General features: G+C 34.8%; 1 protein-coding gene across 1 annotated transcript in view; it reads left to right on the forward strand.

The window, feature by feature from the left end:
* LOC130228375 (WD repeat and FYVE domain-containing protein 3-like) overlaps positions 1-19,495 on the forward strand; it is a 150,845-nt gene that overhangs the window by 120,918 nt on the left and 10,432 nt on the right. The window contains 18 exon segments of the mRNA XM_056456805.1: positions 1,533-1,557; positions 1,560-1,759; positions 3,157-3,207; positions 5,235-5,403; positions 8,279-8,439; positions 9,701-9,849; positions 10,401-10,521; positions 10,628-10,713; positions 12,214-12,294; positions 12,395-12,449; positions 12,530-12,649; positions 13,798-13,915; positions 13,992-14,098; positions 14,632-14,785; positions 14,886-14,977; positions 16,307-16,519; positions 16,772-16,919; positions 18,757-18,911. Coding sequence (XP_056312780.1) covers positions 1,533-1,557; positions 1,560-1,759; positions 3,157-3,207; positions 5,235-5,403; positions 8,279-8,439; positions 9,701-9,849; positions 10,401-10,521; positions 10,628-10,713; positions 12,214-12,294; positions 12,395-12,449; positions 12,530-12,649; positions 13,798-13,915; positions 13,992-14,098; positions 14,632-14,785; positions 14,886-14,977; positions 16,307-16,519; positions 16,772-16,919; positions 18,757-18,911 — 2,205 coding nt within the window.

The raw sequence follows: 19,495 nt of genomic DNA on the forward strand, positions 1-19,495 counted from the left end.
ACGCATAACACTTGTGCTCGCTTGCTCGGGAGCGATATTGTTTTAGACCACGTGCCAGCTCCCGTTCAAATCGCACTAGAGTTACTGACCACTCCTGCGCTTTATTTGTAAATTTATTCCCGCACCATAAGAAATCCGGTCGGGTCCCGCGGAACAGCAGCGGGAATGCAGACCTGTAGTTCGTATTTACCACGTCTCCCTTCTCGTTCAGTTGAAACCCGAAATGCTACCAAATTGCAGAGGTTGTGTTCTTTTCGAGACCAGGTCACTTGGTGCGCCATCTTAGCTCACCTCTCTCTCTCTCCTACACACTGTCCCTTGATGACAATTACGCATACGCATTTTTAGGCATTGAATAAACTATATGTATTAGTTAATACTTGTCTCCTATTTAAGTGCATTGTTTTTATGACGGTATAACGGTATTGAAACTGACAACGTTGCTATTTTTAGATCCCGTGGTATACCATATTACCGTATTACCGCCCAAACCTATATCAGATTATATACCTTCAGGGGTTCAATCAGAATATTATGAAGCTGCAAGAATACTTTTGTGCAACATAAAACAAAAATAATGACTTTTTTCAACAGGTTTCTTCTCCTCAGTGTCAGTATATTGTGCACGTTCACAAGTGTTCACAGATTGTGCCTGTGCTTCGTTTCAAACAGAAGTTGTAAGTGAGCATCTGGAGAATACATCACTGCACAGAGTTGGAGTGAATGTGCAGCCTATACTGACACTGAGGAAAAGAAACTGTTGAAAAAAACTTTAAAGTTGTTATTTTTGCCATTTGACCATAGCTGTCTATGGAGTGTCAGAGAGCTCTCGGATTTCATTCAAAATATTGTAGTCTCAGGGGTTTGGAATGACATGGGTAAGTGATTAATGACAGAATTTATCATTTTGGGTTAACTAACCTTTTTGAAATTCTATCAATCTTAGCTTTAGTTTCCCCAATTAGTTTGTTTAGTTTATCTATAAAAGCACATTTAAAACAACTTTGATTGACCGTTCAAATTGATTTGATTGCTGTTCAAAAAAGTCCAACACCTAAGTTATATTACACAATATGATGCGCACAAGACATTAAAGACACAAGAATACAGATTCTATTAAAAAGACTTTTAAAATCTGTAGGTGCAAGATTGTTTAACACTTTGTATATGAACAGCAAAATTTTGAAATATATGCGATATCCAGTACAGAGAACTTAAAATAGGTTTTATATAGTTTCTTTTACAACCACCCATGAGCAGAAGAAATTCCAAATCTTTGACAGTGAATGAGCGATAAGATGTTAGAGAGTCATAGCTTCAATATTTTTTTCCATATACCTGCCTGGAAGACTTTTTGTTAGCTTATTAAGCTGTGTTTTATTTTAGTTGGAGCTAAACTCTGTGGAATGGCATTAGGACATTGCTGCAATATATAACATTCAAATAGTTTTTTTTTGGAACTGTAATAATTCATTTATTAATTCCAGTTGTAGTGGAACGACTTATAAAGGCAATAATTTGTCTTTCTGCAGAGGCAGCAGAATGCACTGAAGTATGTGATGGAGAATGGGCAGGCATTGAATACGAGCTGCTTCGGGAGAGGGGTCTCTGGGGGCCTCCCATTGGCTCCCACCTGGACAAGTTTCAGCTGGACATGACCGAGGGACCCTGTAGAATGAGAAAGAAGATGGTCCGGAATGATATGTTTTATATTCATTATCCCTATGTGCCTGATCCTGAGCCCAATGCAAGCACTCAGGTTAGTCTGCCTCTTTTTTCTCTTTTCTTTTTTATAATTGTACATTTTAATGAGGTACATGTAAGGTGTTTCACCTATATGTGTAGGACTAAACAATGCACTAAATGTATATTGGATTGACTTCTAATGTCAGTGGTTATCCATTATTACATCATTTATTCATTACATTTTTATTTATTATCTAATTTATTAGAATATGTTTTTGTGATTAATTATTTACACACATACTGAATATTTGTAAATTATAACATTTATATTCATTTTTTCCATTTTAACACACATACAGTTGAAGTTAGAATTATTAGCCCCCCTGAATTATTAGCCTCCCTGTTTATTTTCTTTTCCAATTTCTGTTTAACAGAGAGCAGATTTCTAAACTGATTTATTTTATCTTTGCCATGATGACAGTAAATAATATTTGACTAGATATTTTTCAACACTTCTATACAGCTTAAAGTGACATTTAAAAACTTTACTAGGTTAATTAAGTTAACTCGGCAAGTTAGGGTAATTAGGCAAGTCATTGTATAATAATGGTTTGTTCTGTAGAGTATAGAATAATATTTAGCTTATAATTTTGATCTTAAAATGGTTTTTAAAAAATTAAGAACTGCTTTTATTCTAGCTGAAATAATACAAATAAGACTTTCTCCAGAAGAAAAAATATTATCAGACATACTGTGAAAAATCCCTTGCTCTGTAAAACATCATATGGGAAATATAAAAAAAAAAAAAAAAAATCTAAGGAGGGCTAATAATTCTGACTTCAACAGTAAATGTAACATTTTTATAATTGCATATTTTTCATATTCATATTTTTTCATATTGATTTATTTTCATTCATATTCAAATTCATATTTTTCATATTCAAATTATTGGATTCATATTTTTCCTTATTTTCCTGAATGTTTATTAAGTTATTTTCCATGTTTGTTTTGTATATATCTCTAACCAGATTTTTGCACAAGTAACTTTAGTCCACATGGTCATATACACAAAGATTTAAAGATTTGGTCAAACCTTTAACTTCCACCCCAAACAATAAAACAAACATTTGTTTAGCAAATTTTGAGGTTTTTTGTTTTAATGATAATCTATGTATAAAAGTTCAACCAAACAATTACAATGCCGGCTAAATGATTAAAAGCATTCTGACTGTCTGAAATGGAAAATAAATATATGTAACTGGCTTTTACATGCTAGTCTGTTCAATGTGCCTGTAGTTTCAGTCAGTGTATAACACTAGTGGTTAATAATCTGCTCTGAATGGATCTTTTGTGAACTCTCAAATTTGAATTAGCAGCATTAGCCATATTATGGTTATGACTGCACCATAAGTAGCCTTATAGGTAAGCTTAAGTTTTTTTATTCTTCATCGCCCATTTTTCCCTTTTCAGAATAACTCTCAGGTGCCAATAATGGGTGCAATATTTAACATACCAGTCCAGGTACAAACTAATGTGTGCCTAAAATCTGTAGTCATGCTGTATGCTCTTAAATAAACAACTGCATTGCTGAATGCATAACTATAGAATAAAATGTCTTGTTATAATGGAGGTGTATGCTGATTCATGCCTCTGCAGAGCTTTTAAAGTGCTGGTTGGAAAATGCTGTTGTTCCTGCTGAATACATTCAATACACTAGAGAAACCTCTGCAAATACATATTTAGGGCAGCTCCTTCCCTCTCATACTTTGTAATCCCTTACAATCTGTGTTATAATATGTGAAGGTGAACTATTGTTGTATGTGTTGCATATTATTACATTAATTTGATAATGATTAGTATTCATGTTGGGGCTGCACGGTGGCGCAGTGGGTAGCAGAATCGCCTCACAGTAAGAAGGTCGCTGGTTCGAGCCTCAGTTTGATCAGTTGGCATTTCTGTGTGGAGTTTGTATCTCCCCGTGTTCGCTTGGGTTTCCTCCGGGTGCTTCGGTTTCCCCCACAGTCCAAAGACATGCAGTATAGGTGAATTGGGTAAGCTAAATTGTCTGTATTGTATGTGTGTGAATGAGAGTGCATGGATGTTTCCCAGTGATGGGTTGCAGCTGGAATGGCATCCGTTGTGTAAAACTTATGCTGGATAAGTTGAGGGTTCATTCCGCTGTAGCGGGACTAAGCTGAAAAGAATGAATGAATGAATGAATGAATGAATAATCACTATTCATGTTGTCATTAAAGAGGTTACAAAACTACAATTTCTGCACTGAAGAAATTGCAAAATAAAGATTTTCGTATACTTCACACATCTTACATTGTTCTACAAAAATGTAAACACTTTTTACTCATTACAGTAATATTGGTGTGTTGGAAATGCACTTCATGTCTGCCCTTCCTGATTGTGTGTTTCTGTTTGGTGCTGCTTGTTGTGCTGAAGTGATATGTAACCTTTAATTATGGTTAGTCTTTTTTTAGTCTGAGACTTCTCTAGACTTGAATTTAATAGTTTTAATAAGAAGCTAATAAACACAAGGTTTCTGTCTATTTTAACCCCTTAACTATCACCTTAGGACCTTTGATAAACTTGTCTAAACCTGAACTTATCCTGACAAATTATATACCATATTTCATTTTGAAGTGTGAACACTTTACACTTGATGGGTTAAAAAGGAGTTTAATTGTCTTAATTACAATGTAAGATTTTTAAAAGGTCTTAAATAACTGCTAAATATATTGTATTTATGAAGTCATTACTTTAAATGTTGCTTGCACTGCAAAGATGAGTTTCTTACTCAATATTTTTGCAAAATTGAGCAAAAATTTTGTTTTGCTGAGAAATGTAACTAAATTTAATTTATGCTTAAGACGAAAGAAATACCCTGTTGACATATTTGCTCTTCTTTAAAGTTAACTGTTCTGAGCCTACTGGCAGATATTAGTCATAAACTTAATCATAAGCTTTCTTCATTTTGACAGAAAACCAGATTTCTTATTATATGTCATTTAGCTTTTTGAGTAAATGAGTATATTTATGTCCACATGTTCCACATAATTCATTCATGTTGTCCCTACACAAATCAATTAAGTTAACTTAACACTTTTAACAAATTTATGTGGATTGAACAATAAAAAATTAAGTTGTCCCAATGAAATCTCAAGAATTGTATTGTTTCAGATCATTTTAATTAAGTAGTAAACAAGTAAAAAAAAAAGAAAATTTTTTTTTGATTGAACGATTCATTACAAATTCTTGTACCAAAAGTTTGAACACTTTTTTTTTTTTTGTTGGTGTGGTCTTGAAAAAATACTAATCTAAAAATGTGTTGAAATGCCTAAAAGTGCTTTTTAGGTCAATGTAAGCTGTCAGTGTGGGATTTTCATAATGAGTGATGCACATGTGGTTTGCATGGCTCTGGATTCTCCTGTCACTTTAATTCAAGATGATATTTTGGATTATAAAATGAAAGATGAGCTAATCAGAACTAAATACTGTACATCATATAAACAGTTACTGTTAAACTTTGATTGTTTCAGAAGCCAGCGCGATACCGGCGAGCAATTAGCTATGACAGTAAGGAGTATTACATGCGGCTACTCTCAGGAAATCCGGGAATGTACCAGCACTCCATAGAGCAGAACACAGAAGGAGAAACCACACAACAAGAGCCTGAACATGGAGAGGACACCATCGCAAGGGTCAAAGGTCAGCAATTTTCACTTAATATTCTGAAATTATTACAGAAAGTTTTCTTGGTTATGCTTTCATTTACAGTCCTGTTTCACATGCACATGCTGTGTACTTATTATAGCAATTATAATAACTGGATAATAACTAGGTGCTGAACCTAAATTTATCCCACATACTTATCCTGTTAGCTATTACTTTCATAATGAGAATGGCTGCACTTTGTTTTACAGTACATGAGTTGTACAGGGCATTTTTCTCACAAATGTATGAAGAAGGGCTGGGTGATTTAATCAAAATAGCAGCATTTTTGTCAGCATTTTGTCAATAGGGACAGCTCTAGTTAATATCCAGCATGTGCTTTCAGATGGAGCAGCATTTACTATAAGTAATGAAGCTGTAGTTCACTGATAAGCTACACAAAAATCAATTTAATTGGTTGATAATGACATTGAAATAATAATTCTATGATAATGGTAACTGTTTGCGTCACTTCTTAATGAGCTACAGCTCTGTGTAGTAAATGCCGCACAATAAAGTACAGCATTTTCACACTCCAAACTCACCTCATAAGTTCAGGCGAATGTTCGAAATAAATCCTTCTGTGAGATGATTCCACAGTCCTGTGATTATTATTATTATTATTATTATTATTATTATTATTATTATTATTATTATTATTATTATTCATGGTGAATCAATGAAAGGTGTGTTTATAATGCAATGCTATGGGGATTTCCTGGATTTCTTCGTGGAGCTTTGGGGTTTCCATGCTAGACCATTACAGAAATGGCATAGCTTTGGAGGAGATTTACTAGTGATCACACAACCATGCTTTGCTAACAAGATGTGCATGAAAATCACAGCTTTGCTCAATAGCGTTTGCTATAGAAAATAGTTTAGTTTAGTTTATTTGGTTACAGGGTCAATGCACATTAATAACATTACTGTAAAATGTGCCAGAATTAGCCAAGAATGGCTATTTTTCATCTGTAGACCCCTTACAGAATGTTAAGTCACACCTAAAATAGAAGCACGGAATAATAACATAAAATACAGCAATTAGCAGTTTAATTTCAATTAATCGCCCAGCCCTAGTATGAAGCAGACTCCAGATTGTAAACAAACACTATTATTAGTACAGTGAATTAGGTAGAGGGCATCACAGAGGCACAGTGGGTAGCATGATCGCCTCGCAGCAAAAATGTCACTGGTTCGAGCCTCAGCTGGGTCAGTTGGCATTTCCATGTGGAGTTTGCATGTTCTCCCCATGTTACATGTGGGTTTCCTCCGGGTGCTCTGGTTTCCCCCACAGTCCAAAGACATATGGTATAGGTGAATTGGGTAAGCTAAATTGTGTGTGGTGTATGTTTGTGAATGAGTGAAGTTTCCCAGTGATGGGTTGCAGCTGGAAGGGCATCCGCTGCGGAAAACATATGCTGGATAAGTTGGCGGTACATTCCGCTGTGGCAACCCCAGATTAATATAGGGACTAAGCTGAAAAGAAATTGAAATGAAATGAATTAGGTAGCACTTTAATCTACAGTCCTGATTTTACATGTTGCATCAACCGGGTGCTATGTATTATCCCTAAACTTACTCTGAACCTTAAAGTTGCAGTAGGTGATTTTCTTCAGAAACATTTTTGTTTGCAGGTTAAAAGTCTGTACACAGTCCAATAGTAATGATTACAGTAAATGATCTAAATGTGTTTATATGTATTTTCATATTCTGGGTAAGGCAAAAGACTAAAAAATGTTCATCCAATTAAATATTGTCCGACATCTCCCATAATTCCGATAAGTAGCTCAAACTGTCTGTCAACAAATGCAGATTTGGGCTTTTGCGCATCTCTGTTCACGCAGATCCGCTATTAGCATGTGCCTGCCTGTATGAGCGCCGCACGTTCATGAATGACACTTGCACACGAGACAGTCACAGTCGCTGCAAAATTAAATGCTGAATTGAAACTTTTTAAACTCCTGAATCAATATTGGAGTTAGTTTTGCACACTGGAGGAAGGATAACACCATGGCTGAAGTTTTTCTGTTAGACAGGTAATGTTATGTTTTAAAACTATTTTAGCTTCACGCAGAGCTGATGTAGATTGTTGTTACAAATGGGTTATATGCACAGAAGTGTTGTTCAGCCACTGAAATCTTCCAGCGAAAGATTGATGTGACTATTTTCAATTTCATAAGGGCCTTTTACATCATCGATAATGTAGATTTATATTCAGTTTATCAACAGAACATCTGTAAATAGCGATATTCTGCTTAGCCTGCTTTACTGAGCTGAAGTTGCTGTTATATTAACATTGGGCCATTTCTGAACAATGACAGCCTGTGACGCACTCCCTATATTGTTTACCATGCTACTCTGAATATTCGCTGTGAAATAGCATGTAAGTGTGGCTTAGTAATAAGTGAAATTCCTGCACGCCGCCGGGCCAACCACTATATACACTTCTAACTGGCGATTGACATGAACTAATGGGTTGTCTGCTGTGTCGCGGTGCAAGCGTTCGCGATTTCAGTAAGCGTGGCTTTGAAACACAGTCCCTCCCCTGCCGTCCAAAGCTAATATGCTAACCGATTAGCATTTTGCCAGATCACCTACTGCACCTATAACCAACCTAGTTATCCTATGTAGTCTAAGCTTGGAATTCTAAGGAAAAAAGTCAGAATTTATTGATTTTAACTGTAGATTATGAATCTCAAAATTGCGAGATATACTGTAAACTCAGTTTCTCAAATCCATAGAACCTGTATAAATTGAATGAGAGAACTGGATTGCTGAATTATCTGATTTGTATCTGTTTATTTAAATTACTGAGCATGTATTGGAGTGTGTTGTGTGGATTTAATGAATGTGCTGTGTGTTTGTGTTTTAGGTCTGGTAAAGGCTCCTTTGAAACGGTCACGCTCTACAGCAGATGGGGCTGATGAGGACAGTCAAGACCAGCTGCAGGAGCTTCTGGAGTCAGGAGCAATGGATGAAGAGCAGAAAACAGACAACACCACACTGCTCCGTCTGCTGGAGGAGGGAGAGAAGGTCTGCAGCATTACATAATAAGAATGCAACAATACAGTTTGCTCATGGTTCAGTTCTTATGATGGATTTAGGGTCACAGTTTTGGTACAGTTTGTTATGCAATATATCAAGTAAAAAAAAGATGAAACTGTCAAATAAAAGTAAAGAAAAAAGCCTATCTATAAAGCAAAATCAAATGAATACAATATAGCAAAGATGCTACTAAAATAAACAGGCTTTTCAGCTATATAATGGGAGATTTCAGGTACAAAAACCAAATAATATAATCAAATATAACACTCCATACTGTATATAAACTTCACTATATTAGTTAAATATAGGTTAAACATTATTGAAGTTACAACAACTATATAGTCAAGAGCAGAGGGAGTGATTCCATTGTCATTTGTTGGTTGATTAACATTAGCATTAATAAGATGTTTTTACTTTAACACACTCCACAGAGCCAGCACACTAAACAAGTTACAGATAACACATAGCTTCTCAAATGTTTAGATTTTAAGGCAAAACCCACTGCATACTCATCAAGTCAGCAAGTTGACATAATTATTGGACATCATTTAGTTTGTCCAATTTAAAAGTAAGACTTAACAATTTACACATCGTAACTTTCATTCACCGATTGAGATGAGTGCACTTTTCAAATCTCAAACTTGATGTTCAGTGATTAAATAACAAAAACTCTAGTATACTTTAAACACGAAGAGCAGCGGACATTGTGAACTTTTGGCTCCCCGTGTGCTCGCATGTTGTGTAAACCAGGGTGTTAATGATGCTGTAAATGACTGGATGTACTGTACAGCACACAAACTGAGATTACAAGGAGTCACTGCATTTTGACAGACAGAGTTTAACATTCAAACATGCACAGAGCCAGTTCAGAGAGTACTAAAAAGCATATAAAACATGCAAAATCCTATTTAAATTTAAATCCAACAACTGCGTGACATATGCGTATTGAACTGTGGAGGTTGTACCTAACAGTTTAATTTTATTATGTATTGTGGCATCCCTACTACATATCTCCACCACATCAAAGTCACCAGAACTCTTTAAATACTGTTTTGTTTTATTTACTGCCTGTCACTGCTGTCATGACAACAGTCTGACTTTTTTGACTAGTGTCAAAAAATATGTGCATTAGTATTATGCTAGTTGTACGGTTATATCCTTATGTAATGAGGGAAATCATGGTTAATTTGGACTTGAACATGGTTAATTATGAACCATATAGTGAGTGTGTTTGTGTGTGTTCTGGTAGATCCAGCACATGTACCGCTGTGCTCGAGTTCAGGGTCTGGATACCAGTGAAGGGCTGCTCTTATTTGGGAAGGAACATTTCTACGTGATCGACGGCTTCACCATGACCGTCACCAGAGAGATCAGAGACATTGAGACACTTCCTCCAAAGTAAGAACAAAAAACTTGCTTGAAAAACAACTAATCTGTTTTACTTTTCATTATTATCTTGACCCTAAGATTTTTGTATTGTTTTTATTTTATTTTATTTTATTTTATTTTATTTTATTTATTTTATTTTTTTATTTTATTTATTTTATTTTATTTTATTTTATTTATTTTTATTTATTTATTTACTTATTTGTTGTTAATACTGTAGTGTGGTGGTTTTCAAACCTTTCTTTTTCTGTGATAATTTTTTAATTCTTTTAATAATAATGATTTTTTGGCTTGAGTTTAAACATACATTAAATATCTGTATACTATATACTGTATATTTTTAAAAAGTGGGTAAATGGGGTAAAACCAAGCTGCTGGTTTTTATATTTATTTATTTTTTAACTGTTTAAATGTTCAGAACTGCAGAAACATTCAAGGTCAATCAATTCCAGTCCAAAAAGCATGGTGGATATAGGATAAAGGCTAAATATGTTTTACAAACGGTACTTAACACTGCTTTAATGGCTGAGTCTATATTGTGCTTGTTTTTGTGGCATTTGCAGTATGCATGAACCCATCATTCCCCGAGGGGCCCGGCAGAGCAAGAGTCAGCTGAAACGAACATGCAGCATCTTTGCATATGAAGACATCAGAGAGGTGCACAAACGCCGCTACCTGCTTCAGGTGTGCAAATCAACCGTTTAGTTTTTATTTTTATAACTTTTAACACACTTGGCAGCTTTTATGCTAAGCTTGCTATGGACGTAATGCTTTGCTGTCTTCCTCACAGCCTATGGCAGCTGAAGTGTTTTCTGGAGATGGAAGAAATTATCTGTTGGCTTTCCAAAAAGGAGTTCGGAACAAAGTATATCAAAGGTATTGTAAATAATGACACTTGTTAAGGGAAACATCGCACTAGAACTCTCAAAACAACTCTATTTTTGTTGTGGTTGTCAGAGTTTCTAACAATATTAGATGAAATCTCATTCTGTTCTGTCAGACTTTCTCACACTAAACAATTAGGAAAGGAAAGTCTTGACAAACTAGATGACTTCCTGAGGCATTTCTCTCAGATTATCTGTCACATACTGCATCTCCCTATTTTGACAGCAAATCCCTGTGAAGTTTGACTATAATAGAAAAAGTGTAACACACACACACACACACACACACACACCACACACACACACACACACACGTGTATGTATATATATATATATATATATATATATATATATATATATATATATATATATATATATGTGTGTGTAAATGAAAGTGGAGAAATATTTTTTACAATAATGCCCCTTGAACGTCAGTTTTTTATCTTTAGGGAGCAGTCTGTGTCATTTCCAGTCAAAAAAACCAACAACAAAAAAACATGCTGGTTGATTAAAAGTCTGTCTGTCCATCCATCCAACCATCTCTAATTGCATACAAAACAATTGAAGAAATACAGTACAAATTGTCAAACTGTAGAATTACTTCATACATTAAATATATGAATATAATTTGAACTTTTTCTGTGCTTGCAAAACTTAAGCAGCCATTTCACCAGACTACAGCGTCACATGATTCTTAAGTGACATTTCCTAGTGGTGAGATAAATTCTATGAATCATTTTGTAATGAATTAGCTGATGATCAGGGTTCTTTGAGGTAAGTTTAAAGTTAGTCCATATAGAGTCCCAATTGGTCCCTAATTGGTAGTTTTTTGTATGATGCCTCTAAAAATAATAGATATAGAGCAGATACTAGACATTTCGTATTTACTTGTAATGTCAAAGTACTGTGAATTTTAATGGAGGGAATGTATACTCCCCACGGGACACCATAAGCTTTTATTGCAGATCTCAGATGTAAATAAAAGAAAAAAGATGTCCCAGGAAGATTATATAGTGCCTTCAGATCCTTAAAGGAGCGCATGCCATCTTCCCCCCCCAAATGTCTGCTAAAGTGTGAATGCCTCCACTCAGGGAAAATAAAATGCTTATTTTCTGTGAAAAGTCTATGATTATGAAATATGGGGGTATAGGAATGCCATTTAATATTCATACGGAGTAATTTAGCAACTGTGCACCAAACAGAGAGATGTAATTGGTCCAAAAAGTTTTTAGACGTTTCAATGGGATATTGCAAAAAACTAAATCTTTTAATCTGTATAGAGAGACTAAATTAAGTTCCACTGATTCCCAAAAATGGTATTATATTATTAATGGTATTATTATATTTAATCTATCCTTCCCCAGACCTCGGTGGGAGTACACAATGACCACAGATGTCAGTCAGCATTTTTGGCCTTGTGTTTTCTGAAGTGAACAACTACAAGCCATCTTGCGGGAAAGTGTTTAAAGTAAACAAATATGGTATTTTTCAGGTTCCTGGCAGTGGTTCCCTCACTAGCCGACAGCTCAGAATCTGTCTCTGGGCAGCGTCCCAACACCAGTGTGGAACAGGGGTAAGTTTCCCCTCACATTACATGATTATGATATGATTTAGAGTTTATTACCAAGCTGAACAAAAAATAAATCTTCATACGTGTGTTTCTTGGTTAATAGGTCAGGTCTTCTCAGTACGCTGGTCGGCGAGAAGTCAGTAACTCAAAGATGGGAGGTACGGTATCTTCACTTTCAGTTTTTGCTCTATTTGTTTTTATTGAGCACTTTTGCTTATGAAAGACTCTTTATTTGCAGAGAGGAGAAATCAGCAATTTCCAATATCTGATGCATCTCAACACACTGGCTGGCAGGTCTTACAATGACCTGATGCAATATCCAGTCTTTCCGTGGATCCTGGCAGATTTTGACTCAGAGGTACAAATCTGACCTTCAACATTATTCTTAAGTACTAGAGCAGGAAATGTAGGCAAGCACAGCCAAATCTTTCAACGGTCAAGTCTTTTAGTACATCTAGTTGTTAAATTTTGCTTTGACTTTGATTGGTGGAGTGTGTGCAATAATCAATGACGTTGAACGCCTCGTGACTAAACAAAGGGTGCTAATCTGACTTTGCACACTGATGCACAAAATGGCAGACATAAAAACTTTTTTTTAAAACCTCAAGTTTAGTTTTTTTTGTTTTTTTTTTTTACTTGAAACTCCACTAAAAACTGTCCTACCAATGATATTGGCACCTTTGTTCACGATTGAAGATGTAATAGAATAGTTTAACAGATAAAATAGTTTAATTTCACTCAATTTTCTTTCATGGCTTGTAACCTTTTCCCGCACACTTTTGACCAGAGCTGTGTCCGAAATCACCCACAACTCCAGGAGATACTGATTTTTAATTTGAATTTACTACACAACCATTAGAAAAATATGTTTTTCATAGTATGAATGTGAGTAGTATGTATGTAACTTGGACGTACTACATCTGCCATTTGTCATTATCACATGACCTACATTCGTCAGTTGTGTTGCTTCACTCCCGTTTTTGAATTCTTTCGCGTGGCATCATGGGATAGTGTAGCATCCATGATGCACACTTCAGAATCTTGCCGGAAGAAGTAGGCCATCCGGTTACTTATCGTATACTGTTTTTCAAATACTATGAATTCGGGCATACTACTCAGCTCGCATACTGTTTTTAGCATACTATATAATATGGAAGTATGCGATTTCGGACGCAGCCCAGTTGTTTGATTGCTGTTGTGGAGAAGGTTGAACAGTAGTGGAAAAGCTTGCTCAATAAAGACACAAGGAAAAAGTGTGTGGGTGATTGCTACTTCTGTGTACACAGCACCACCTTGTGTACCGGGGTATTTCTGTTTTTCATTAAGCGCTATCTAATGGCAGGGTGTGATTTTTTTTTTGCATACTGAAACATCACCAGTGAAAATGACTTGGGATTGAATGTTGAAAAATGTTGGTGATAAGTACTAGAGTTAAACATTTGAGGATGCATAAGACTTGAGCTTGAATCTTCCCAGCAAGTGAAATATTGTTGAATTACTCCTCAGGAACTGGACCTCAACAATCCAAAGACATTCCGAAATCTGTCCAAACCAATGGGAGCTCAGACGGATGACAGACTGATCCAGTACAAGAAAAGATTCAAAGATTGGGAGGATCCTAATGGTGAGTCGAAGTTGAGGATATGCAAGTTCTTTGTGTTATGCACAAACTTTTAAAACAAGGTTTTGTTTCTGTACAGGCGAGACTCCGGCATATCATTACGGCACTCATTACTCTTCTGCAATGATTGTTGCCTCATATCTGGTCAGAATGGAGCCGTTCACACAGATCTTCCTTAGGCTTCAGGTTAGTCCATGGCCTTTTTTTAGTTTTGTTTTTTAACTTTCTTCTTTTTCTTGTTTTTTTTTTTTATTCTTGAGAGAGTTGTGAAGAAAAAAAATCTCAACAGAGTGTATATTTCATATATTTATTTACAATTTTGTTTCATGTCACTACATTAAGGGGCAGTTTTGCACTGGACAATCTTGAAAATAACAGGATTTGTTGCTCGTCTTCTGTTGCTATTCTTTACCCATTCTAATGCAAATGTAAATATTTTATGATAAATTATGTCAAATTTGACATCTACAGCATCAAAAACACAATTAGAAGAAAAACCCGGAGATGAGCTGTCGCCAAATAAGCAAAGCATCTTCCATAGTTGCACAAATATTTGCAGTATTTATTCCTTATAATTATTTTTTTAATGCTGATTATTTCTACATGTTCTCATAGAGTTACATATTAATTTATAAGAACTGTGCAGTTATCATTATATCTCACATTTTCAAAAAAGCTTAAGACTGTCGGCTTCATGCAAGTTTCTTCTGTGTTTTCAGGGAGGACATTTTGATCTGGCCGACCGAATGTTTCACAGTGTGAGAGAGGCTTGGCTGTCTGCTTCCAAACACAACATGGCTGATGTGAAAGAGCTTATTCCAGAGTTCTTCTACCTTCCTGAGTTCCTGCTCAATTCCAACAATTTTGACCTTGGTAAGAACAGGCTTGCTTCAGGTTCACCATAAAAACAGTCACTCTAGCTTTTCTTTTTATATGGATGTTGCTACATTTCATAGATTTTTTTTCCATATAGGGAGTAAACAGAATGGCACCAAGCTTGGAGACGTGATTTTGCCTCCATGGGCAAAAGGAGACCCAAGAGAGTTCATAAGGGTTCACAGAGAGGTAATTCACATTTGGGGGGAGGGTCAAAAGAAACTGATCGTAAAGTCAGATGGATAACAGAGAAGTAGGAAGTTTCCGGAACTACGTCATATCATTAATATCATTCAAGAATTTTAAACTTATTATTTTTATAAATTGTTTTAATGATTATAAAGATTTTTATAACCATTCAAGATTTTTTTTTTATCAAACTTTGATGCATCACTTCCTTTGGTTCATATATATCGGACAGTTGTACCTATTAAAGTTTATTAAAATAATAATGACAACAGAACATGGGTTGCTCTAGAAATAAATTTTTTATTATGGCAGGAATAAAAGCAAAAAAAAGTACACTTACTGAAAAATACAGATGTTTTTTTTTTTTTTTTTTTTAGATTTAGACCGCTCCACAATTGACACATTACTGTCTGGCTAGTTTCTGTCCTCTACATATGCTAAAAAGGCAATAATATTCCAATATTCCTGACCATTATCAACAATAAATAGAAAAACAGGCCATCAGTATGTTGTAAACCGAAAGGTTCAAATTCCTTCCCAGTTATCAAAGAAATCATTTGTTCCTTAATTACAGTTTTGTAGCTATTAAATTGTTTTAAATTCAAAATTGTAACATATACATCAGTGCAAAACCTATAAATGGTAAAAAACATATTCTGTAATTGTGTACATGGGTCTCCACTTTTGCCATGGCCTCTTTTGGCTTTAACTTATCCCTCAGGTTTTTCCAAACTTTTTAACAAAAACTGTCCTCCTTTCCCACGGCTGTTGCAATTTCTAGCAAAGAATTATTGATCATCTGGTTATCTCTATGATCACGGATCATAAAGGTGTCTGTACAGTCGTACCTCTTTCAGACAAAATCTCTTCAAAGTGGTTCATATTCAACTCAAATCAACTGTGGCATTGATTTGAGTTGAATTTGATATGCAAACTGTTCGCTCGAGTCTCAAAAAAAAACAGCCGAAATCATGTCGTGTGCACCCAGTAAAGTATATTGGTCATTAGGCAGAGAATATGTGATCTTTTGTGGCTGTGGGACCCATATATAAAAGTAATGGAAGTTTCTGGAAGTTGTATACAACCTCAAAACATTTTAGACATTTACACCTGTTTTTAGTGTCAGACACCTGTGACTCGATAGATGAAAGTCGCATCTGTGTACTTTAAGGCACAATTTACAGCTGATAGTAATTTCCAAAGATTCCAAGAACCACAGCAAAAGCCTCCAGAAACATGTTAATAATAAACATTGTCTGTTTCTTTTCTTTTTTTTTTTTTATTTATTTATTTTTACATTTTTTAAATTTGTTTTTTTTTTGTTTTCAGGCTCTGGAGTGTGATTTTGTCAGTGCCCATCTGCATGAATGGATCGACTTGATCTTTGGTTATAAGCAGCAGGGTCCTCCAGCGGTGGAGGCAGTGAATGTCTTCCATCATCTATTCTATGAGGGCCAGGTGGACATCTACAACATCAATGACCCACTGAAGGAAACCGCTACAATTGGATTCATCAACAACTTCGGCCAGATCCCAAAACAGGTCTGCAATTTCATTTTCCAAAATCTCATGAACATTTTCCAGTGAATAGTGTCTTCATAAATCTATTTAAAGTCACATTGACATCAGTTGATTAAAGTAATGGAAAGTTATCATTTGTCTCATTTAATCTAATTATATTCATGTAATATGTGTGACTTAGGTGTTCAAATACATCTTGGGATCTTTTTGCAGTAATTTGTTTTTATATTTTATCATCTGTAGCTAAATAAACCTGTGTTTCTTTTCTTTTAGCTGTTCAAGAAGCCTCATCCTCCAAAGCGTGTGCGCAGTAAGTCAAACGGTGAGGTGCCTGGTGTGCCTGTTACACTCAATTCCACATTAGACAAAATCTTCTTCCATCATCTGGACAATCTGCGACCCTCTCTCACTCCTGTCAAAGGTAATTTTTTTTTAGATTAGATTCAACTTTATTGTCATTACACATGTACAAGGCAACGAAATGCAGTTTAGGTCTAGCCAGCAGTGCAATAGCAGCAAGTGCAGGATACAGGTATAAGTTATAAAGTGCAGTTATAGAAAAATTATGGTAATATTTACAGATGGATGTACTATCAACAGTGCTATGAACAGATTTACAATAAATGAATATATGTACAGGATGCTATTAATAGCAGAAGTGTGCAGATAGATAAACATAATTACAAATGTCCATGTGCTGTGGGTATGTACAGTTCAAGTAAATGAATCAGTGCAATGAATATGAATATGTGCAAACTTTAAATGTGCAAATGTTAAATAGTGCAGTGATTGTGAGGAGTATAAGTTAGAGGAGTTATAATACAGGTTATGTGGATTTTTATATTGTTACTACATACTGGGTGTTTTTTTCTTTTGTTTTGTTTTGTTTGGTTTGGTTTTGTGTATTGTTTTGTATAATTTGCTTTGTGCATTGCTTTGTATAATTTTGTATCGTATCATATCGTTTCCTTCAGTTTTATTTCGTGCTGAGCTGTGGCAAAAAGTCATTTGATAAATTCATTCTGCATTGAATCAGTGAATATTTCTGGAGTCATTTTTTTCTTGAATGGATTCTGACCATTTTTAATAGAACATGGTGCCACATGCTTAAAGACCACCATATCTGCTTACATCAAATTCTTTACAAATACAAAAACCTGAACTTAAAATATTCATTAATAATGAAAGGAAAGGTTTAAGCAAATTACATAAGTGTTCATAGTGAGCTGTGTTTATTATATACATGAATATTGTGGCATAAAAACAAAACTTATGTGATTCAGTTGAACGCACAAGTGTTCTTCCACATGAGCATTTGAGTGTGAGGTTGAAAACTAACCTAGAATGCCATCTGCTGTTTAAAACTAAGCACAGAATCCATTCATGAAAGAATGACAGTGCATTTTGAAGAGCTCAGAATCGATTTCACAAACGATTTTTTCACATCAGCTCTATTGTTTTGTTTTGCTTGTTTGCTATGACTTGTTTAATATTTTGTATTAAGATAAATGCAGAAATTTTTGATAACATTTTGTTTTTTATTAAAATGTTCTTATTTTTACTTTATTCTTTACTATTTTTACTATATTCATAAATTAGCAAATTCCTGTATTTTGTGATTAATGTAATATTTTTTTTATTTTCACCCATTTATTTATGCTTTTGATTTGTATTATCAGACCTTGATCTTTCTTACAACAACTTTGAACTTAGAAAAGTGTGGAAAAGTGGCTTTTATTAACATTTTATTAAAATAATATTTAATAGTTTAAAGTAGTATAACATTGTCTGAGTTGGTGTTGTAAATTACGGTACAAAAGCCTTTGAATAAACTGTGCATTTTCTTCTATTTTTTTTTTACTTATTTCTCTATACATTATTTCTTATACATTATAATATTTTAAACTACTAAAATGTCAATAAAAGTCACTTTGTTAAACTGTAGAGTTGAATTTTCAACATTAAAAATCAACAGAGCACAGATTACAAAGTTTACAACAAATTCACAACTGTAAATAAACAATAAATACGAAAACTGTTAATTAACAGATATTTTTTACATTGTACTTTAGTATTATTAATATAAACAATTATTTACGTTTTTTACATTTTATATTTTAATATTTTATTATTTGATAATTATATATATTTTAATCCTTTTTATTCAAGAATACTTTGTTCCGAATATTGGTAATGGCTCTGTCCACACAGTGCATAGCATTTAAATGAGCTGTGCTTGTGTCATTTGTCTCTTGCAGAGCTAAAAGAGCCAGTAGGTCAGATCGTGTGCACTGACAAGGGCATTCTGGCTGTTGAGCAGAACAAGGTGTTGGTTCCTCCTGCCTGGAATAAAACTTTCGCCTGGGGCTATGCAGACCTCAGCTGCCGTCTCTCCAACTACGAGTCTGACAAGGTCATTCGCAGCATACAACTTCCTCTGTTTACTTGCCATGATTTCAGCAGCTGGTCTGAATGCCTGTCAGATGCTAAAACCCACTAGGGAAAAGAGCATCTGCAAAACATTTTACATATTCATAGCATGTATCTTTTGAAACGCTTGTGTTGCTTTTTATTATCACTGCTGTTAAGACGTTTAGAGATTTCTTTTTTAAAGAAAGCACTTATTGTCACGAAGGCTACATTTATTTGATCAGAAATTCAGTGAAAACATTGATATTGTGAAATACTGTCATTGAAATAACTGTAATCTGTTTGAATATGTAACTTATCCTTGTGAATCTAGGTAAATTTCATTCCATGATCATTGAGAAATCATTCTAACTATTCTAAATTGGGGCTATATTTTAATAATCCAGGCACAAAGTCTAAAGCGCATGGCGCTAAAAGCATTAAAGGTGTGTCCGAATGCACATTTGTTATTTTTAAGGATGGAAAAATTTGTTTTTCGCCACGGAGCATGGTCTAACAGGGTTGTGCTTATTCTCTTAATGAGTTATGGGTGTGTTTTGAGCATAATGTGCATTAAACCAATCAGAG

The sequence above is a fragment of the Danio aesculapii genome, chromosome 5, assembly GCF_903798145.1.
Source record: "Danio aesculapii chromosome 5, fDanAes4.1, whole genome shotgun sequence".
Taxonomy (NCBI): domain Eukaryota; kingdom Metazoa; phylum Chordata; class Actinopteri; order Cypriniformes; family Danionidae; genus Danio; species Danio aesculapii.